This window comes from Macaca fascicularis, chromosome 2 (genome assembly GCF_037993035.2).
Source record: "Macaca fascicularis isolate 582-1 chromosome 2, T2T-MFA8v1.1".
Classification (NCBI taxonomy): Eukaryota; Metazoa; Chordata; class Mammalia; order Primates; family Cercopithecidae; genus Macaca; species Macaca fascicularis.
In genome coordinates this window covers 151,356,502-151,378,068 of record NC_088376.1, presented here as the reverse complement: position 1 = coordinate 151,378,068, position 21,567 = coordinate 151,356,502, and the positions used below count along the sequence as shown (strand labels likewise).

Genomic DNA, 21,567 nt, shown 5'->3' with positions numbered 1-21,567 from the left:
GCCATGGCGACCAGCGCCTCGGCGATTGGTCCGGCGCGGCCGCACTACGTTGCTCCTTGGGCGCCGGGGGGAGGCTCCTGCGCGCCCGCCCCTCCTCCGGATGCTGCGAGAGCAAACCAGGGGCAGCGTCCTCTCGACCCTCCCCTCCTCATCCTCGCGCCCCGCACCCCAGATGTACGGGAGGGGAAACACGCCAAGGTGGGCCCAGGTAGCAGCGAGGTGGACTCCCCAGCCCAGCCTGGCGACCATGGTTACTCGACGTCCTCGCTCGCTCCTGGGCACGGTGTGAGCGCGCTCTACGTGCCAGGGCCCTTCACAGTCAGCTGCTTGCGCCGCCCCCCGCTCCCGCCCCAGCCTCCCTGGAGGAGCCCGCCACCCCCGGGAATGTGACTCGCCCCGCGATTTAATTTTATTCCCTTCCACGTCTTGCCTGAGCCTCCTGCTCCTCTTGCAAACACTTTGAGCCTCCCCGCTGGAGAGGGAGCCAGAACAGGGAAGAACGGATTCACACAGGATGGCCTGCAGAAGACGCTATTTGTGAGTATATGTGGCAGGTTTCTGCCTAAAGCCAGAGGCCAGAGGGGCCCGGCTGAGCTGGAGTGAGGGGCTTCGTGGGGGGAGGGGCAGGTGGATGTGCAGGTGACTTGCAGAGGGAGCTGGCCACCCAGCAGGGATGCCAGCGTTCGGCCCCTGCAGCGGAGGTGTTTGTTGGTGATGACGATGAGAAAAAGGCTGTTAGTCAGCAGGTCTTCAGCAGGCTGTGAAATTCCCAACTCTGAGAGCAGGTATCCCCCCTTCCAGATCCACATTCAGGGTGCCCAGACCGGCTCCTACTGTTTTGGCTTTGGTTTAGCCCATAGCCTGTTTGGGGAAAGCCTCTCTGCCCAGCACACCCATGGCCAGCCCTTCAGCCATGCCTGATAGAAGGTCGCAGGCAGGCTGAGGCAGTGGGCAGGATGCTGCGTCCTCCAAGGGCAGGTGAAGGTCCAGCCCACCGTCCCTAGCACGGTGGCATCAGTGTCCAGCTGTATGCCCAGGTGTTCTGTGGGCTGGCAGCAGAGCGGCTGTGTGCTGGGCCTCACGCCAGCAGCAGAGGCTGTGAAAGTCTGCACGGGGCGGTGACATCACGGGCCTGGGTATTTATGGAAACCAAAGCCTGTGCTTCGTTTAGCCAGGCTTCCCAGGGGGCAGTGGGGTTCGAATGCCAGCTTCCTTCACAGCTCTCTGGGCGCTGCACTGTGCTGTTCTAGGAGGAGCAACCTTTGCCCTCCTCTGGGACCCTCAGCTGCGGGGGTTGAGGCCCAGGGTCAGGTCTCCACCTGCCTAAACTATTTGCCCAGGACCCACTCGTTTGGGGCTGTGCAGTGACCTCAGACCTTAGGAGGTTAGAGATTACGGCTGAGTCCTCTTGAGCTGGGCTCAGTCCCAAGGCTAGGAAAAGGAGGCCTGGAACAGTATGTGGGGAGCCTTCTGGGGGCTACCCCAAGGCCTCCCTATTCGATGGAGGCCTCTTACCACGGCAAGGGCCTGTGGAGCCCCTGATAGAGTGGCAGCTCCCCGTCACCTCCACTGAGGGAAAGTAAACACACCTCTGCCTCTGCTGCGTCAGCAGACCCGGGCGGGAGCCTGCGGGGGATGGCGGTGGCCTCTGGTTCACTGTGATGCTCACTTGCTTTTTTAGTGGAGAAGTTCACAGGTTGGTTGCTCGATGCGAGCAGAACACACCAAAGTTCTCACTCCCTGTGGCAAGGCCCTCGCTGTATTTTCGGAAACAAATAGTAAATCCTTTCCCAGCGTGGAACTTCCTCCACAGTGGCTGGGAATAGGTCCTCCTGAGCCAGCTGTCTCCTCCCTGCCACACCTTTGCCTGGGCCCAGGAGCCTGATGCCAGAGAAATTCTAAACTCTCGGGGGCTGTTATACCCTCAGGGAGGGGAGGTGTCATGAGGATGAGATGTGACAATTCGTGTTCGGATTACTTGGCCCAGTGCTTGCTTGCCTCCAGTGCTCAGAAATGTCATCCTCGCAAAGGCCTTGTCTGGGCAGGCACTAAGACCCCCATTTTAGAGATGGGGAAACTGAGGCTCAACACAGTTCTACTGGAACCCTGGAGTATACTAGCCTGGGGTGGGGGTTGTAGCCCAGGAGCTATACTGGAATCACTTGAGGAGCGGTTAAAAAAAAAACGTGTGAGTCGCACCCCTAGACATTCTGGTGTCTAGGTCTGGGGGAGGGCTCAAGCCTCAGGATCTTTTTCATATTCCGGATAATTTTAATGTCCAGGTGTGGTTGATGTTCCCGGGATGCAGCTATTCACTGTGGCTGCGTTGCCCAAGCCCATCCACTTGCGGTTTTGTGGGGACAATGTTCTACATGAATTCTAATACTCTTCCCTAGAGAGTCTGCTTCCATCTGTTGGAGGCCCAGCCACCTGCATTTGAACACATGGCTCTGGTGGGTTTGCTGATTCCTGGACTAAGCTCGTCTAGCCTTCCTGCCTGAGAGAGGGGGCTCAGCGCTCACTGTCTTCCTTTCCTGTGCGTCTTTTCACTCTTCTCCAGTTCTCAGGCTCTCACAGTCTGAGCATTGTGACTTCCAGGCCATCCCTCCTCTGCCACCAAACCTATTGGCACCGAAGTACCAAATAGACTTGGAGGGGGTGGCTCTCTTTGTATGCAGTGATTTTGCAACCAAGAGCAGGCCTTTTCTGAGGTTACCCTGCTGCATTTGAAAGCCTGTATTTGCCCACCATTACTCCCCACCCAGAACCCATGGCAGGCCCACTCCTAGACCCAGGCTTTCCCAGCACCTGCTGCTCAGACCTCATTGTTACCCAGCCTTTCAGCGTGGAAAGGAGATGGGGTGTTGAGTATCTCTAGATGTTTAACTTTCCCAACAGCGGCGTTGTAGCCACTATCAGAGCTGCCCAACTTGATTGCAAAGCGTTCTCGTGCTTAGTTGCATCGCTGAGTCTCACCAACTGCTGCAAAATGTGATACTGTTGATCCCATTTTACAGAAGAGGAAACTGAGGCTCAGAGAGGGGAAGGAACTTGACTGGGGTCACACAGCTGTTTCCTGCTGTACATTTGGCAGCAGTGTCCCTTCCCCAACATGCCACATGTCAAATCGGGGCAGACTTGCTCCAGTGGCCCTGTGCACGGCATGGCCAGGCTCTCCTCAGCCTAGAGGAGTCCTGCCAGTGGGCCCCCCAGCACCCCACTGTCCCCGCTCCCTAGCCTCCATTTTCGCCCCTTCCACTCTCTGGGCCCCTGGTGTGCACCCAAGGGAGCTTTATGGAATCGAGACTCTGTCCCAGTCAGGGTTCAGTCCATCGTGAAGGTGGCACACTGGACGGGATAAAGAATGACAGCAAAAGCAGGGGAAGATTTCTTAACCCAGTGGGGGAACATCAGGAGGCTTCCAAGAATCAGACCCTGAATCAAACTTGCTAACACCCGAGGTCATTGCTGTACTGGCAGCTTCATGAATAGTGTCTGAATGAAGGATGGCCCCCACTTCTGTAACTACAGCGTCCTTTTCATCATCTCTGCAAGGGGCCCCTCTGTCCTCATGGGCATGTCATATCCTGTCACTTGAACACAGGAAGTGAAGCTGTGAGGAGTTTGTGGTGTGTGAGATGTGGGCTGCTTGGTCAGGCCAGTGGAACACTTTCCCACCCATGCCTGCTTATTCATTCATTCACTTCCTGAAACTGTCCCGGCCCCTCTTTTCCTTCTGTTTGGGGGACATGGTGACCAGCCGGCCCCTGCAGGAGGCAGTGGTCTCCCTCCGGTGGGATGCCCTGACCTGCTGCTTGCAGTGGGGCCTTCATAAAGGAAGCCAAGCCCTGGTGGGTCTCCCCCAGACAGAAGAAGGGACACTGGTGGGATTGGGCCTGGAACATTCCACACGCACACCTCCAAGAAACTTGTGCATTGAGCCTTCACCATTATCACCTTGGCTGGGTCAGTTCTGTAGGCACAGTTATCAGCATCTGCTGGACAGTGGGCCTGGGCTGGATGCCAGGGAAGAGCGGCCCCAGCCCACAGAGAGAGATGCCCGTAGGGAACCTGAGGCCCAGTCTTCACTCTCAAGCACATGTGATGACAGTAGCCTTTCTTGCCATGCAGCGATCATTGTTAAAAATGGTCATTATGAATGACCCACACAGCACTGGGCTATTTTCCAAGAATGCTGTAGCATCTTTCCACCCTTTACAGCCCCAGGAGGCAATTGGGCAGGTCCTGGTTATAACTCAGAAAGACTGGGACATGCAGCCAAGGCCACATAGCCAGGCCTGGGCCTTCACTTCCCTGCATTCAGCTAGTGTTCATGGCACACCTGATGTGTGCCCAACTCAGTGCTGGGAACCACTGAGAGGGTGCTGCTTTCAGGGGATACTGCAGGGGAGAAGGACATAAAGAAATGAAGAAGATAAAGAGCCCAATGGGAATGGATTGAGTGAACTGTGTGCCACTCAGGAAGTGGGGAGGGCTTCCTGGAAGAAGTGACCTTTGAACAGAAATCTAAATGATTAGGAAGAGGAGAACTATAAAAGACTATCAAGGGGAAGTGTGGGGGCCCCAGGTGCAGGAGACAGCAGGTGCAGAGGCCCTGATGAGGACATGCTTGGCAGGATTGGGCCACAGAGGGAGGATGGTATTGCTGGAGCAGAGTGGGCCAGGAAGAGAGGTAAAGGGGCTGGGGCTGCTCATGGAGGCCCTGGAATAAAGATACACATTGTCATGCTGGAGGCTAAAGATATGAAGAAGAGACTGGGGGTTAAAGAGGCTGGGGAACTGCACTGGGGCCTCCCAGCCATGAGGGGATGTCATGAGCCTGGGGCCTGAAAATTCAGAGGCCTGGCCACTGCCTCTGCCCCTTTGCAAGGCCAGGGCCCAGGCCTGCTCCCCGTTGTATACCCAAAGCTGGCACGGCCTGGCATGATGTTGGGACCTAGAGACCCTGTCTGGGCTGAATTTTAGAGACTGAGAGGAACAGACTTTTCTGGTAGTTGCTGGACAGGCAGGGCAACAAGGAGCGTCTGCTTAGGCAAGCACCTACCTCTAACTTACTCAACCTGCCACCATCTTCCACCAAAGGATCTATGAAAGACAGATCCGACATCCATGCCCTCCCTGGGCCTCAGAGGAAGCGTAAGGCCTGGACTGGCCCCAGCCCCGGGGCAGGACCCTGCCGGGCCTTGGTCAGCCCATGGTCAGCATCTTTTCCCAAGTGCCCTAAGCACAGGCGCTGGGCCTAAGCCTCCTGCTCTATGCAGCGGGGCTGATACTCCCCTTCCAGGGCTTGCCTGCGGGCCAGAGGGCGGGCCGGGCCCCAAGCTCAGCAAGTGTGGCGCCATCCTTGTCCCTCCCTGGTGGCCCTTTGTTGAAGCCCCCCAAGGTCCCCTGTGCCCCTAAAGGACTTGGCACCCTCTCATCAGGGCCCTGGCCTGCCTCCTTGCGCTGACTCACTCACTTGGTCTTTAAGAATAACAAGAGTGCCTTATCTTGTTGAATCCCACAACTCTGGCAGCGTAGTTGTGTGCCATCCTATTTTCCAGGGAAGTGCCTTGCTCAGGGTCACAGCCAGTGAATCTGCCTGACTCCAGACCCTGCTCTTCCCAAGCCAGGTCTGTGTGCCCTTGTGGGTGGGGCCAGTGGGCACCCGGTGCACACAGATAGGATGAGGAAGGGATGGAGGGCAGTCAGGGGGCCCAGGTGTTGGGGGACCTGACGCCTTACTCCGAGCAGGTTCCAGATCTCTTGGCCAGGAGGCTGTGTCCCTCCCCACCCCTTCCCCACTGCATGCACTACCTGAAACGTATTGGCCACTGCCGCTGCGGCGTGGCTGCCCCCAGCCCACTTGTCCTGGGTGCTGAGGGTACTTGTCCCACAGTGGCTGGGAGCCCAGCACCCAGTACCTGTGGACTAGACCAGTTTTGTCACCACCAGTGGGGTCTTAGGAGGTGTTGCTCCTGGGTACTGGCTAAGCTGCTCCCAGGCTTACCTTAGAGCCTGCTGCTTTCCCCCAAAAGCCTACTGATGACACAGCCCCGTCTGCCCTTCCCGCTCCTTCCAGCCTGTTGGATGGCTCCTGTTCTCTCACTCTTACCCCAGGAGGCTCCCTGCAGGCAGAGCAGATGAAAATACTCTGCCCCTTGGACTCTGAGGCTCTGGCCCACCTGGGGCCTTACAAAGCAGGACAAGGAGGCTCCACTCCAGCTCTGTCCCTGCCGCACTGAGTGATCCTGGCCAGGCTGCTTGCCCTCTCTGGGCCTGTGACCTCATCTGGAAAGTTCCTGGTTATGCTGCGACACACAGGGGACTGGGAGTGGGAGGAGCTGTGTCTGCCAGGCACAGCAGCTCCAGGCATGCTGGCTTATTCACGTGGCCCCATCCTGCCGATCAATCACCCGTTCATTCGCTCAGCCCACCATGGTCACTGGACGTCTAGTCCACGTCCTGACACACACCAGTCCTGACACACACCAGGCCTGTAAACGAACCAGGCCCGCCCTGTCTGCGTGGAGCTGACTGCCCAAAGAAAGGACACAATAAATAAGACCTTGGTGGCACCTGCCAGAGCAGCTCCTGAATAGAACTGAGAAGAGAACGAGGTGGGGCAGTGGGCTCCCCTTCCCGCACACACCCCTCTCTCCTCAGCCACTCTGGGTCCTGAGGCCCTCTGTCCTGCCCCTCCTGGCCTCTCCCGATCCCACAACATTCCATCTGCTGCCCAGCACTGCCTGGAAGGCTCACCCCGCCACACTCTTGCCCATGCTGGCTCCTCTACCAGGAGTGCCCTTCTCTTCACCTCAGACCTTACAGTCTAGCCTGTGCCTCTCTCCTGACTCCCCCAGGCAAATGGGTCCCCTCATGGAGCTCCTGCATGGCGAGTCCTCCCTGCGACAGACACATTGCCGGCCCCTCTGTTGTCACCAGCTGCCTGGAAGTCCCGCGTTTGCTTTCTAGCATCCCTGCAGGGCCTGGCCTGCCAAGGCACAAATCACCATTTTTAAAAACTGTGGTAAGACAGACAGAAAACTTCCTTTTTAAAAGCTGAAAACCGTTCCATTGTGGAGATCCACCACATGTTTGCCCTTTTTAATTACACACATTTCAGCTGCAATAAGTGCATTCACAGTGTTTTGCAGCCAACACACCATCCATCTCCAGAACTTCACTTTCCCAAAAAAGGCTCTGTGCTCCGTGAGCGCAGACTCCCGTCTCGCATCCCCAGCCCCTGGCGCCCACCATTCCACTCTCTGTCCCTGTGAATGTGACTGCCCTGGGGACGTAATGTGAGTGGAATCAGACAGCAGTTGTCCTTTCCTGACTGGCTCACTTCACTTAGCATCATGTCCTCAAGGTTCATCTGTGCTGCAGCAGTGGGCAGAACTTCCTTCCTTTTTAAAGCTGAACACTGTTCCATTGTGCGAATCGACCACATTTTGTTTGTCCATTCACCCATTGATGGACACTGGGTTGTTTCTGCCTTTTGGCTATTGTGAATAGTGCTGCTGTGAACATGGGTGTGCAGATACCTCTCCAAGTCCCTGGTACCATTTCTGTTGGGTGTGTACTCCGAAGTGGGCTTGCTGGGTCAGGTGGTGATTGGATGTTGACTGTTTTGAGGAGCCGCCGTACTGTATTCCATGGCAGTTGCACTGTTTTACCTTCCCCCCAGCACTGCGCAAGGGTCCTAGTTTCTCCACATCTTTGTCATTACTTGTTACTTTCTGTTTTTCTTTAGTAATAGCCATCCTAATGGTGTGAAGTGGTATCTTGTGTTTTTAAATTTCCCCTTCCTGAATAAAAGTGTGAGTGATCAAGTTTAGCTTACAAAAGGGATGGTTATGTTTTTGTTGTTTTTTTTAAATGTATTCATATAACTGAGAGATTATTCATTCACATGGTACAAAAAAGGGCTGCACACATTGTCTGTGTGGTTCCCTGCTTCTCGTTTTTCTGCCCAGAGGCCACAGCTGTGTCCAGTTCCTTTGGGTCCCTGGTGAATTTCTGTGCATGTGTATGAGTGCTTCGTCACTGAAGTGCTCCCTCAGCAAGCTGGTGACACAGAGCGGTTTCGTTTTCCCATCACTGTTTTGTGGTTCTGGATTTGAGCCAATGAAATGTTCAACTTGGGGGATGTGTGACCAGCCGGCCGCTGCAGGAGGCGGTGGTCTCCCTCCGTGGGAAGCCCTGGCCTGCTGCTTGCAGTGGGGCCTCCATGAAGGAAGCCAAGCCCTGTGTGTCTCCCCCAGGCAGGAGAAGGGAGGCTGGCGGGATGGGGCCTGAACATTCCAGGATGAACCCCCGCACACACACCTCCTGGAAGCCTATGCGTCGAGCCTTCATCATTGTCACCTTGGCTGTCTCTCCGTCCAGGTCAGTCCTGGGCACAGTTATCAGCATCTCTTTGACAGTGGGCCCCCAGATGCAGGCAGAGCTGCCAGAGGGCGTCTGGGAGCGGGGCCAGCCTAGGCTGTGCAGGGCAAGGCCCCTACACCAAGAATCCGCACAGATATTTATGGGTGTGAAAATCTGTGAGCAACTATCTGAGTCTGGTCCTCACTCCTCTTGACATCTAAACCACAAAATGCATTTTGTATGATTTGAATATGCATTGAGTTTTCCAGGAATGCAACTGCTCTCGCAGTCGAGGGAAGATCAGACTCTGATATATTCGGAGCTCCGCCAAGAGCTGCCACCATTCAGAGCACCACATCACCAAGGACAGCATCTCTCGTGGTGCCAGAGTCCGCAGTGAACTCCAGCATCCATCTGGGTTTGTGGTCGCTGTCACACGACCTGACAGGTGACTATGGGATAGGCCCACCCACCATTAACATGACAAATTACCCTTTATTTTATTCTAAATTATTTTCCTCTTTTTTTTTTTTCTGTAATGTTACCATCCAGCCATTCTCTTGGTTCTGTTTTAAATGTGTATGTAGATGGATCACATGACTCATCAACTTCATTTGAGAAGAGAGACGAGGATAGTGCAAAGCTCTGGTTTTAAGGAGGGGGGTGCTGGACAAGGAATCTTTGTGGTAATGGAGCTATTGTGTATTTTGATTGTGGTGGCACTTGTATTTGCCTGTATGTGTGTGCATGCATGTGTTTAGTTCTATGCAGGCGTATCGTGTGTGTCGGCTCCACAGTACAAGCAAAACAGGAAATCTACCTAAGGTGGGGGGGACAGTGCAGTGTCAGTATCCTGGTGGTGATGGATCCAATAGTTTTGTAAGATGTTACCATTGGGGGAAACAGTGTATATAAGATCTCTCTGTATTGTTTTTTTGTTTGTTTGTTTGTTTTAACAACTGCAAATGAATCTACGATTATCTCAAAATAAAAAGTTTAATTTTAAAAAGGTGAGAGTAGGTATTGGGTCTGACAGACTGAGATCTCTGGTGATTGAGGACAGCGGACAGCCAGTGACCTCCCAGTCTCACTTCCTTGGTGGTGCGCCATGGTCACCAACCTCTACTACCCTCCCCTCCCTGACACCTGAGACACCTTGGGCCCTTCTCTCCAAGGCTGCATCCCACCAGGGGCACTGGGGCCAGCCCCTCACCCCAGAAAGGCAGCACAAGCCCCTTTGGCTGCCAGCTGGGGCCTGGCTGGCCCCCAGGGGTTCTGAGTTTGAGACCCTATTCTGCCAGCAGGCAGTGGATATCAGCTGGCTGATGGAACGGGGGTCTTATGTATTGTCCCCAGTTGTCTCCCAGAACCAGGGCCCCAGCCCCAGCCCAGCCCATCCCTCTTCTCAGGTGGGCCTTCCTGCTCCCCTGAGCTTGCAGGACAGCCCTGCTGATGGCCACTCCTGCCCTCCTCTGCCCTGTGCCTGCAGCATTCCTGATGACACAGTCACCATGCTTGTCTCTGCCTCCTGCCACCACAGTGGGCAGCTGGGACAGAGACAAATGACATTCCATCAAATGCCGTTTTGAAGATGAAAATGGACCAGTCAACTAAAGCTAAAAGGTTAAGGGAGGAAGCAAGTCCTTTTTATGACTTTATCATTCTTCAAATTGACTGTTCTATGAATTGGCTTTCAGTGAATTGACTTGTTACTGGTTGAAGGAAAGCTGGGACATGGCTGGTGAGGTTGTGGGCAGGACTGGGGCAGTGAACAGGGCGGTGGGGAAGCCAGACCGGGCGTGCTGTCGGCTCTCTGAGGGACCGGGCTTTGCCCGCTAGACTGCCCAGCCCAGGAGTCCCGGCTCTCCTTCCCCTGTGCATCCCATTTCCTGAGCATGAGCTCAGGATATCAGGACTCGGAGAAGCTGGGGCTGCACCAGAGATACCCATCCCCCTTTATATCCCATGGCATGACCTTGCCACACTGACCTGACCTCTGAGGAATGAAGGTCCTGTCAGAGCAATTCCTGTGGCTCAGCAGGTGGCTGACCTGAGCGTGGCTAATAGAAAAATGTTTTATCGGCACCAACGGCTTCATTCCTCATCAGGATGTCCCTGACATCTGCTTGGAATGGTTACTAAGGGAAGTAATACATCTTAAATCACCAGGGCCCTGGCTGAAGTTTACTGCCTATCTCTCAGGGCCCTCGGTGGCCCCACGATGACAGTGAGCGTTTTCCTCCCATTTGCCCTCCACCATCAGATAACAGAGAAACACCCTCAAGTCTCTCCAACCCCTTTCCTTGTTCAGGTTTCTGTCCCCTGACCATCTCTGGGCTGCAGAGAGGTTGGGCTGCCTCAGAGGAGCTCCCCAAGACCAGGTGAGCCCAGCAGATGTGGGGTCCAAGATCTGGGGGTAATCAAGACCTTTTTCTGAACCTCCCCTGCCAGGACCCCACCACTCTCCAAGGAGCTGCTCAGATGGAACTCCTTATCTGCTGCCCAGTGGCTGTGTGACTTGGGGCAGATGACTTAATCTCTCTGAACCTATTTCCTTTTCTGTAAAATGAGGCTAATAATACCAGCTTTGCAGGGTGGCCATCAGGACAGAATGAGGTAATAAGGCCTGTGGTATCTCTGTGACCTATAGAGATTATTCCTGTCCCCTTCCTCCCCTGGATTCTCATGGCACAGGGCTGGGCTTCAGGACATGCTAGGACTTAAGAAATGTGAACATCTGGGAAGGGAAGGGAAGCTGGGCCATAACAGTGTATCCATCAGGAGCCTTTGGGTGGCAAACGGCAGAAACTCAAGTCAAAGGGATTTCCGTGGTTACTGTCAGTGAGTAGCCCATGGTCTGGCTTCAGTGTGGCTGGCTCTAGGGGCTCCAACATTCCTGAGGCCGTGTCCTGTTCACCTTTCCCCAGGACGCGTTCCTGTGTGGAGGCTCCAGCCCCCTCAGCAGCCTCAGTCCCCCTGGTTAGCCCTGGGGCTCCTGGCCATTCCTGAAACCATCTCCATCCCCAAGAGGAGCCATGTGCTGATTGACCAGCCTCTGTCACTTGGCCACACCTGTAGCTGGAGCATGGGGTCAGCCCCCCTGAACCACTGGGCTGGGAATTAGGAGGGGAATTCAAATGTGTGTGTTTGTTGGGATGGAGGTAAACCAAGTCTAGAAACAGGCCACCAGATTTTGCTTGGAGTTAGAGGAGAGCCTGGCAGTTTGGGGCAAATCTGGACGGAGCTGGTAGCCTCAGTGCAGTAGTGTGCAGAGGCCCAGGGCAGCCAGAGCCATGGCTCAGGTACCAGGGAGGCCAGCCCAGCACCCCACGCCGGGCAGCTGGCCCCTGGCGTCAGCACAGGGCCTGGAGTCATGGGCTCTGTGTGTTAGGGGCTCTGCGGACCTTGGTGGGGGCTGGGGACTGCATGTGCTAGGTAAGTCCTGGGACCCCTGATGTTCAGGATCCAGCTGCACCTCTGCGCTGGCACATCCCCCTCTTGCTTTGCCAACTGGGACCTATAAATAAGCACTTTTTCTTACCATTTCGTCTTTCCTCTTTTCCTAGTGATAGATATTTTTAAAAACTGCCTAGGGCATTGTATGTTACATGAAAAAACTCATCATTTATTCCAGATTGACCTGAAATCTTTTTTACCAGCACCTCAAGGAGGGGAAACCCTTCCTGGCTGCTTTGAGCCTCCCTGGGGAGGAACAGTGAGGAGAGGCAGTCACGCTCATGCTGCTGGCTCTGTCTCCTCGTCCCCGTCTATAATATGGGCCATTCCCGGCCTCGTGGGCCAGAACCGTGGGGTAGGAATTGCACAGGGGAAACTGAGCAAGAGCAAGTTCTCAGGGAGGGCCAGGCCACGCATGACTAGAGACCCATGTTGTCTCCTTTAGCCTGAAGTATATTGTTTCTCTTTCCCTCCTTCCCTCCCTCCCTCTTTCCCTCCCTCCTTCCCCCCTCCCTCCCTCCCTACCCCCTCCCTCCCCCCCTCCCTCCCTCCCTCCCTTCCTTCCTTCTTTCCTTCCTTCTTTCATTTTTTAGAGACAGGGTCTTGCTCTGTTGCCCAGGCTGGAGTATAGTGGCCCAATCTCAGCTCACTGGAGCCTTGAACTCCTGGGCTCGGGTAAGCCTCCCACCTCAGCCTCCCAAGTAGTTGGACACAGGCACCCACCACCACACTGGCTAATTTTTTTTTTTATTTTTTTGGAGAGACTGGGTTTTGCCATGTTGTCCAGGCTGGTCTTGAACTCCTGGGGTTCCTCCTGCCTCAGCCTCCTGAAGTGCTGGGATTCCAGGCATGAGCCCCCATGCTGCCTCTCTCACATCACCCAGAGGGTGCCCCCGTGCCAGGCCTGTGCTGCGTGGGCAGGGGGTGATAGGAAAAGCTGGAGGTGGTCTGATGGGGAGGCTGAGGTAGCTGCTGAAGCGGAGATGCCCAGGGTGCCCACGGAGATTCAGCCCAAGGCTGGGAAGGAGCAGGGAAGAACAGGGCATCAAAGGCATGGTAGACCGTGGTGCCCAGTAGTCTGGCCTGGGGGTCTGATGGGTGGCACCACCATTGCCAAGATGGGCCCCTGGGATGGGGCCTGCTGGTGTAAGGAGAGCCCTATGGGACACCCAGGGAGGAGCCCACGAGCACTGAGCTCCTTGTGTCTGAAGGTCGGGGTGGAGGGAGGTCAGACTCAGGACGGTGACCTTGGTGGCCCCAAAGAGTGGAGGGAGCCCAGGAAGAGATGGCTACCCCAGGAGAGGCTGTGTCAGAGGCTGGCACCATCCCCACTCTCATGCCCTGGTGAGGGCACTACCCCTCCATCCACCTCCTGCACCCCAGGGCTCAGCCCACCCACCTGGCTGAGGGCAGCGCTCTCCGCTGCTGGCCAAGACTACCAGCCACTCCCTGAGCCGAGGGCACCCAAGTCCTGCCACCCTACTGCAGCTCTCTGCCGGGAAAATGCTCTGTGTCCCAAGTGGAGACAGATGCATGGGGAACAGTGCATGCCGCGACAGCATCTTGCGCCCCTGAAATAGAAGCCCGCACGCTCAGACCGAGCTTTCCAGCTCCTCCCTCTCATGCATGGCGGGGGATAGGAGGCAGGTTGGGCTCTTTTTATCCAGAAACCAACACACCCTTGAACCCACAGGCTGGGGGTGGGTTCTGCTTCCAGGGCCCCACTAAGGCTTCAGGTCCCCTGCAGCTGCCCTCCCTCATCTGCTGTGTGACTTCAGACAACCCCTTTACCTCTCTGAACCCCAGCTTGCTCCTCTGCGAGGTGGGAAAGATAACAACCCCTGCCCCCAAGGATGTTTGGAAGGACAGAGGACAGTGGCACTCAGCCCATCGTGGCCCTAGCCTTTATTGGCCTCTCCTAACCTTCGTGCCCCTGTGGGGTTTGCGTGGAAGTGCCCAGCCCAGCGTCTGGCCCACAGGGGTTTGAAAATTACTATTTTTTTCTTTTCTTTTTTTTTTTTTTTGAGACAGTCTCCCTCTGTCGCCCAGGCTGGAGTGCAGTGGCGCCATCTCAGCTCACTGCAACCTCCACCCACCGGGTTCAAGCAATTCTCATACCTCAGCCTCCTAAGTAGCTGGGATTACAGTTACCCGCCACCACTCCCAGCTATTTTTTGTATTTTTTGTTGAGACGGGGTTTCACCATATTGGCCAGGCTGGTCTTGAACTCCTGACCTCAAGTGATCTGCCTGCCTTGGCCTCTGGAAGTATGGGGGATTAAGGTGTGAGCCACTGTGCCAGGGCTGAAAATGTTGTTTCTTAATCAGAAGGATGTGTGAGTTAAGCCTGAGCTGTTTCGTCACCTGCTGTCTGTGCTCCTGACCCTCAGTTGCAGGGAGCCTGGGGGCAGATTTTCCTTTCATGTGGTTGCTGAGTCCTGGCATGGGGTGGCGGAGTGGGTAAAGAGAGCCCTAAAACAGCAGGGAGTTTTCCAGACTCAGGCGGGCTGAACTTCTGGGCAGGGTAGTTTGGCAGGATAGAGGAGCTTTGGAGGCCAACCCTGGGACAATCACCTCACTGTGCCCAGTGGTAGGGCCCCGAGGCCGGCAGGCAGGGTGTCTGGGGTCCCATCCTAGCCTAACCTTTGCTCACTGTGTGACCCTGTGCCGGGCGCTTCTCCTGTCTGTGCTCAGCCACCTAAGACCAGGCCTGGGGACAGTGGGGTGTTGCCCGCCACTCACTGGAAGAGCCCGTGTGCATGTGCCTGCTTGCACATGTGTGTGTGTAGTGTCTGCATTGTATGGGCTAAGAGTGTGTCTTATGTGTATGCTTGTCTGGCCGTGTGAGGGCAGCATGGCTCTGAGGGTGTGTTGTGGGTTGGAGGGCTATCCTGTAGACCCTCCATTGGGCATGGAAAAGTCTACAGGGCCAAGATTGGCCTGGGGCCTCCACTGTACCCAGCAGGTGTACACTGTGCTCCCCACCACTGTTTTAGGTCAGGGGCTCAGGTCTGGGAGGGCGGCTGTGAAGCAGAGGCCACCTCCATCCCCTGACTGTGTCTTCAGTCCACATGGGCAGCTGTGCCTGAGACTGAACGTCCAGAAAGCGAGTTTAAGAGCGTGTTCTTGTTGGGGGAAGGCAGGAGCACATTGTGGTCAAGATAAGGCCTCTGTGTAAGGAACAAGAGACTAGGGGAGCATGTGTGCAAGGTCTTGAACTCTTGCATACTGTCCGTCTCTGTGTGCATATGTGTCTGCTTGTGTTCACATAAGGAAATCTTGTAAGGGAGCCCAGGAGAGCGTGTATGCATTACAGGTGTGCATTGTGTGCCTGGGAGCCTGGTGGATATGGAACATTTAGGAGGGAGACCTTCCACATGACAACTTTTGTGTTTTGGTTTTGAACCATGAGTATACATTAGGGATTTTAAAATGAAATTTTAAAAATGTATAAGTTGCTAGGTCTGGGGTGAATTGGGTTGCTTTCTGAATATCCTAAGGACCTCCAGTGGAAGGACACCCTCAGGGAACGCTCGTCTCAGCAAATCCTCCATCCCAAGTTTGGGAGGGCCCAGAATGTTCTTCCTGGTTGGAGATCAGCTGCCAGAGCTGACTGTGGGTGGTGCAGGACCCTAGAGCAGGGAGCAGGGGACAGAGCCCACAGGCTCAGGTCAGGAGCTAAGTGGAGCCACTTATCTGCGGAGGAGGCTTGGGGAGGTCTCTGCCTTTCGGAGCCTCAGTTTCCTCATCTGTAAAATGGGAATAAGAAACTCAAGCTTCCCAGGGCAGCTTGAGGATTAAATGAGATTCTGTCAGCACCTGAAGGGTCTGACACCTGAAGGAGGTGAGGCTGAAAACCCAGGAAGGACCCCTCAGAAAGGCCAGGTGGACCCCCGAGGGTTTGCTGGAAGCTGTATTTGCCCTGTAGATGGGGTGGTGCCAGATGGTTCTTTCAGGGCAAGGAGTTGAGATTGGGAGCGCTGAACTCCAAAGATTGCAGGTACACGCTCCCCCAAGCCTGTACTAGACTAAGGTTTCTCTCTGCTTCTTGCCCGTCAGTGAATTGGGCCTAGAATGAACAGGACTTGGCAGCAGTCCTGGACTCGGGACCAAAGGACACTGATGCACAGGCTTGGTCAGGCTCCAGGCCACATGGTGAGGCCTTGGTCCCACCCGGACAAGCCCAGGAGAAGTTGGACATGCCCTGACCCGAAACACTCATGACTTGTGCTGCTGCCTTAAGAAGAGAGTCCTTAGTGGAGCCTTTGGGGGTCACAGAAGAAGCTGGGATGGTGGTTGGGGGGACATCTTGGTGGTGCTACTTGGCAGGTGTGACGGTCCAGGTGGGCCTCTCTATGAAAGCCAGGCCTTCGTTCCTGCAGTAGATGCCTGGCCTGGCCTACGCTGGACCTGGACCCTGCGTCCCAGGGCCGCTCCGCCAGGATGTTCCGAGGTCGCTCTGCAAGCTTTTGTCCTTGCTGGCCCCTTGCACAGCACGTACTCCCTCTGTGACCTTGGCTCAGTGGTCGCCTCTTCCTTGAGGCAGCTCTGGACCAGGTTAGTGGGGGCAGCCCCCTGCTTCGCCACCCTACCCATCCACTGTCTCCTGGTATTACTTTCTGGATCCCTTGAGGTTATATTGTTTGTGTATTTTGCCTGTGTCCCTGCCCTATGTGGGTGGTGAAGGCATCTGTCCTATTCACTCTTTGAGTCATGCCTCTGATCATGGCTAGGTGCCTCCGTTTTCACATCTGTAAAGTGGGAAGGAGAATATCTTGTGTCACAGGGTGGTTGTGAGCATGAAATGAATTAGTACTAAGCTCTTAGACCTTAAAGTGGGGGCTGCGTGGAGACTAGGTTGAATGAAGCTTCGTTTCAAAGTGTCCTGAGACTCTCCCTGCCAAAGTTAGTAACTGCTTCTCTAGACAAACTCCTCATGACACTGATGGGGAAACTCAGGCCCAGACAGGTCTCACCCCAGGGCTTCTGCCTCGCTACCCTGGGCTCTCTGTCCAGGAAGACCTCACTGAGACCCCTGTCTGCCCCCACAGGAGGGAGTGTTCCAGACATAGGCGGGCTGAGCTCCTGGGCAGGGCAATTTGGCAGGATGGAGGGGTGTGGAGGCCAACCCTGGGACAATCGCCTCACTGTGCCCAGTGATGGGGCCCCAGGCCCACAGGCAGGGCGGTCTGTGGCCCAGAGCCAGGACAGGAAGGCTGGCAGTGGGTGGACAGGAGCCTTCTGTGGCCTTCTCAGAGCTTGGGAGGCCTGGGCAGGACAGGCGGGCGTGAACCAGTGTAGCAACCCCTCAGGCCAGTTTACGAGGCGCCTCCAGCCGTCAGCTCCTGGGAGCCTCACTGTAACCTCTAATCAGCCCGTTTTACAAATGAGGAAACTGAGGCTCAGGGAGGGTCATGTGACTTTTGAGGCCTGCACTGGGAAGCCCAACAGGGTCCGTCTGACCTAAGTGCCCCACCGTGGCTCCTGGGGTCCCACCATGTGACACTGGCAAACAGCCTCACCCCTCGGGGATCATGGAATGAGACCGCAAGGTGACCCAGTGGCTTTCCTGGGCTCAAGTCCAGAGGCCACCTCTTCACTTCTCTGCGCCTCAGCCTCAGGAAGCCCAGAGAGGAGGGATGACTGCATCCCCTCCCTGAGCTCAAAGGGCACAGTGAGCCTGGGAGACCTGGCATCGCTGTTAGGCTCCCGTCTCTCTGGCAACATGGTGGGGTAGCAGGGAGGCCAGGAATGCAGACCCAGCATGCTCTTGTTCACTTCGTCTGTGACACAGCTCATAGCTTGGCTGTGGACACCAATGGCTGACATGTAAACCGCAGGGCCAGGGCCTGGTGTGTGGGGGACAGGGTAGAAGGGTGCCCACCGCTTCCTCCCTTGCCCCCGCTTCTGCCCCAAACAGAGAAACTTCTGGAGCCCTAAGAATGGTCCAGTACTCACAGTCAGTTGCTGGTAGGAGTGTGTTGTTGGTGCCACCTCTGGGTGGACATCCGGGTGTACCCAGAGCCCAAAAAACATCCCTCCTGTGCCCCAGCCATGCCAGGAATTGGTCCTAAAGGATAGACTGTGGCTGTGCACAGAAACCCTATTGAAGCCACTGCCTTGTTTACCAGGACCAACGAGAGAGACAGCCAAGCTCAACACCCACCGTGGGCAGGGGAGTGCCTGCCAGGCTCCACCAGCTTTCCATGGGGCGAGGGGAGGAATGCTTCCAGACCCAGAAACACACTCGAGAGACGGTGCGAAGTGGGGGAAAGTGTTTCACAGAGTGAAGCGTATTTTTGTGTAACTAAAACACATCTACATCCAGACACAGGCACAGCCAGAAAATCTCGTCAAATATTAACACTGGGGTATCCCCAGGGAGTTGGAATGGTGGATAATTTTATTTTTCTTGTTGTGCTTCACTGTTATTTTCTAAAGTTAGTACAGTGAATATATGCGACTTATTTAGTAAGAGGGAGGGGGCAGTGGAACAGAGAGGTCTGTGTCCTCCCCACCCCTTTGGAAACTGAGGCAAATTACTCATACAACCCGTTCTGGGGCCTGTAGCAGTCTGAAGCATCCCTTCCTCGAGCCCCTCCCAGGTCATGCCCTCACCCGAAACCACAGACCCAGCCCACTCGCGGGTTGTCCATGGCGAACCCAGTCATGGCAGCTGCCGGGGCTGTGAGCTGACTCCCAAAGTCTCCCTTCTCCCCGTGGTCCCTGCCTTCTTTCCCTTTTCCTCCCATTCCCTCTCAGGAACACACAAGGTCATCATCTGGCTGAGACAACTCAGAGCTGCCTTTGGCCACCTGGACCCCGCCCTGAGGCCCGGATCTAGTTGTTCCTTCCAGAAAGCACAGGATGTTCTGGAAGAATTCTTAAGGCAGCAAATGGGTTCTTTTAAAATGGCAGAACTGTCTAAGCTTGGGAGGCTCGAGGGGATTCACTGATTCTGCGTTAGGTCTGGGAGCTTCTGAAGCAGATGGTACACATAGATGCTCCAGCAAGGATGACGTGCAGGTGGCAGAGAAGCTCATGGAAGGATGGGTAGCAGCATCCCCACAGGGAAACGAGGTTAAAACCACAGCCAGCCCCCTCTCTTCCTTTCTCCATCATTGTGGTGTGTGCTTGACTCCACTTCTCGCCTTGTCTTCCCATAAGACTTTCAGGAGTAAGTGATTTCCGGCCAAGAAAATAAAGCAAAATCATCCCATTCCCCCGTGGATTTGGATGAAAACTGGTAATAAAATCAGGCACAACTCCAAAAGGAGACATTGGAGAAGAACCAAGCTGGGTCTATAAAGAATTACACATGAGATGGCACACATATTGGTGCTGTCTCAGGGTCACAATCATGTTGCCAAATCAAGCTGAAAATGTCACCACTATCTGGAGAGTTGGACATGTTTTATTGGGAATGTATTTTTTCTCTCTGAATATGTTATGAACGTGTTGGTTGGCTGGGTTCAGTAGTAAATATGTGAGAACTTTCATTTAAAAAAAAAAAAACCGACATGGCACCGTGTACGTCTGTCCGAATGGCTAACATAGAAAGGGACAACGTGAAACGCCAGGTGGGCTGCGGGAAAACTGGATCACTCACCTGTTGCTGGTGGGAGTGTAGTACAGCCATGCTGGAAAACGGTTTGGCAGTTTCTTTTAAAACTCATCATACACACACCATATGACCTACCAGCTGGGCTCTTGGGCATTTCTTCCAGAGAATGAAGACTTGCGTCTACACAAACACCGGTCCAAGAACACTTGCGGCAGTCCTAGTCATAACAGCCCCCAAACCGGAAACTGCCCAGATGCCCTCAGCAGGTGAATGGTTAAATACACTGTCCCAGCCATGCGGGGGAGCACTGCTCAGCAGAGAGGCAGAGCGGACCCTCCACACCCAAGCGTGACTGAATGCAGAGGGCATGGGGCTGAGTGCAGAAAGCCAGTCTTAAAAAGTGGCACACTGGATGATTCCATTTGTGTGGCACTTGAGAGATGAAAATATGATGGGGATGGAGAAGAGATGGGCAGTTGCCAGGGATGAGGGCTGGTGGGAAGAGGTGAGGGAGCTATGGAGGGTGCCCAGGGAGCCTAGTGAGGAGACGGCCCTCTGCTGGATCATCGTGGGGACCACACAGAGCTGGGTGAGAGGGAATCACAGGGACATGCAGGCGTGTGTAACTGGTGAAGTCCCCATAGGCCCAGTGGGCTGTGGCTTTCCTAGCATCGATGGTGTGCTGCAGGTGTGCAAGATGTTATCTCTGGGAAAGGCTAGGGGAGGGGCACACAGGATCTTGTACTTTTTGTTTGGAACTTTCTGTACATCTATAGTTATTTCAAAATAAGCAGTTTTTTTTTTTTTTTTTTTAAAGCCCTAGGTGCAGGAACTTGGTCTGCATTAGGGCCTAAGCGTCCGTATTTCTTAAAAGCACCCCAGGGTGTTTACCCTAAAGCCAGGATAGAAACACTGACCACTTCCTCATTTAGCAGACAGAAACTGAGGCAGGGAGGGAGATTTCCAAGGCCTCGCAAGCGCTGTGCAAGACAGGGGATGACCACCAGTTCCAGCTGAGCCTGAGGCCTGGGCTTCTGCTGCTCCAGGCTGGTGCTGGAGACTGAACATGAGGCAGACTGTTTGGTTTTTGTCTTTGTGTTAATTGATATTGAATTATTTTCTATGTACAGAAAAATACACATTTCATCAGCATATGGCTTGTAGAATTGTCACAAACTGAACACACTCATGTAACCAGCACCCAACCTCAGAACAGATCACACCCCAAGATCCCTGTGGTGCCCCTGCCAGTCACAGCCCATTCCCCGGGGGCCCTCTCCTGACTTTGTGCAGCACAGAGCCAGCACTTTTTCCTGCTCTTGAACTTTGCATCAATGGTCGGGTGCTGTTCAGAAGCAGTGCCAGGGTGTAGGCCTGGGGCAACCAGTTGGTTCTGAAAAGGGAAAGGAAGCAGCCTCCACAGAAGGCTGTGGAGTGGGGCTGGGGACAGAGGAGGGGGGGCCTCACTCAGCATGGCTGGAAAGGGCTGCTTGTCTCTGAGCCAGAGGTGAAAGATGGAGGAGGGACTGGACCCCTGCCCAGCTGACTGGCAGCTCTGTGTCCATGAGCCTGGACCAGGATCCCCCAAAGATCCTGGGGGTGAAGCAGGGGAAGCGACGCAGCTCCAGCAGGTGGACAGAGCTCTGGACTTGGGGCTGGCAAACCTTTAGGGAAACTGGGTGCCACTGAGCTCGTTGCTGTACCTCTCTGAGCCCCGGTGCCCTCATATGTAAAATGAGACTCATATATTTTTATATATAACAAATATCTATTAACATAGAGGTAATGTGTTAAAAAATATGTGTGCATATTATTATAACATTTATATTTTGTTTGTATGTTGTTGGTATCACACATAAATATATGTAATATAATACAATATAAGGTATATTGAATATCATACAAATCTTTTGAGTCCTTTGCTAGTCAGAGCTAGCTTTTATGGAATGCTGACTCTGTTCTTGGCACTGTTTTAAGCCTTTTAAATGTATTAACCTGTTTAATCTTCCCAAAACATTACAGATGAAAAAACTAAAATGGGGCACAGAGAGGTTAGTTAACTTGCCCAAGGGCACTCAACTAGTAGGTGGCACAGCTGGGATTTGAACCTTGGCCCTCTTGGCTCTAGAACTCATGTGTTAACCTTTAAGCTCTCAATATACACTAGTCTATGTA

The 21,567-nt window shown here is 54.4% G+C and overlaps 1 protein-coding gene across 12 annotated transcripts in view; it reads left to right on the top strand.

Moving 5' to 3' along the window:
- Positions 1–21,567, top strand: part of IQSEC1 (IQ motif and Sec7 domain ArfGEF 1) — a 388,374-nt gene that overhangs the window by 209,950 nt on the left and 156,857 nt on the right. For 7 of the 12 annotated variants that reach the window (XM_074033024.1, XM_074033026.1, XM_005547871.4 and 4 more), the window contains exon 1: positions 412–537. The exons of the other annotated variants lie outside the window; for them this stretch is intronic. In XM_074033024.1, coding sequence (XP_073889125.1) covers positions 515–537 — 23 coding nt within the window. In that variant the 5' untranslated portion in view covers positions 412–514. Of the gene's footprint in view, positions 1–411; positions 538–21,567 lie in introns of those variants that run through there. 12 annotated transcript variants of the gene reach the window in all.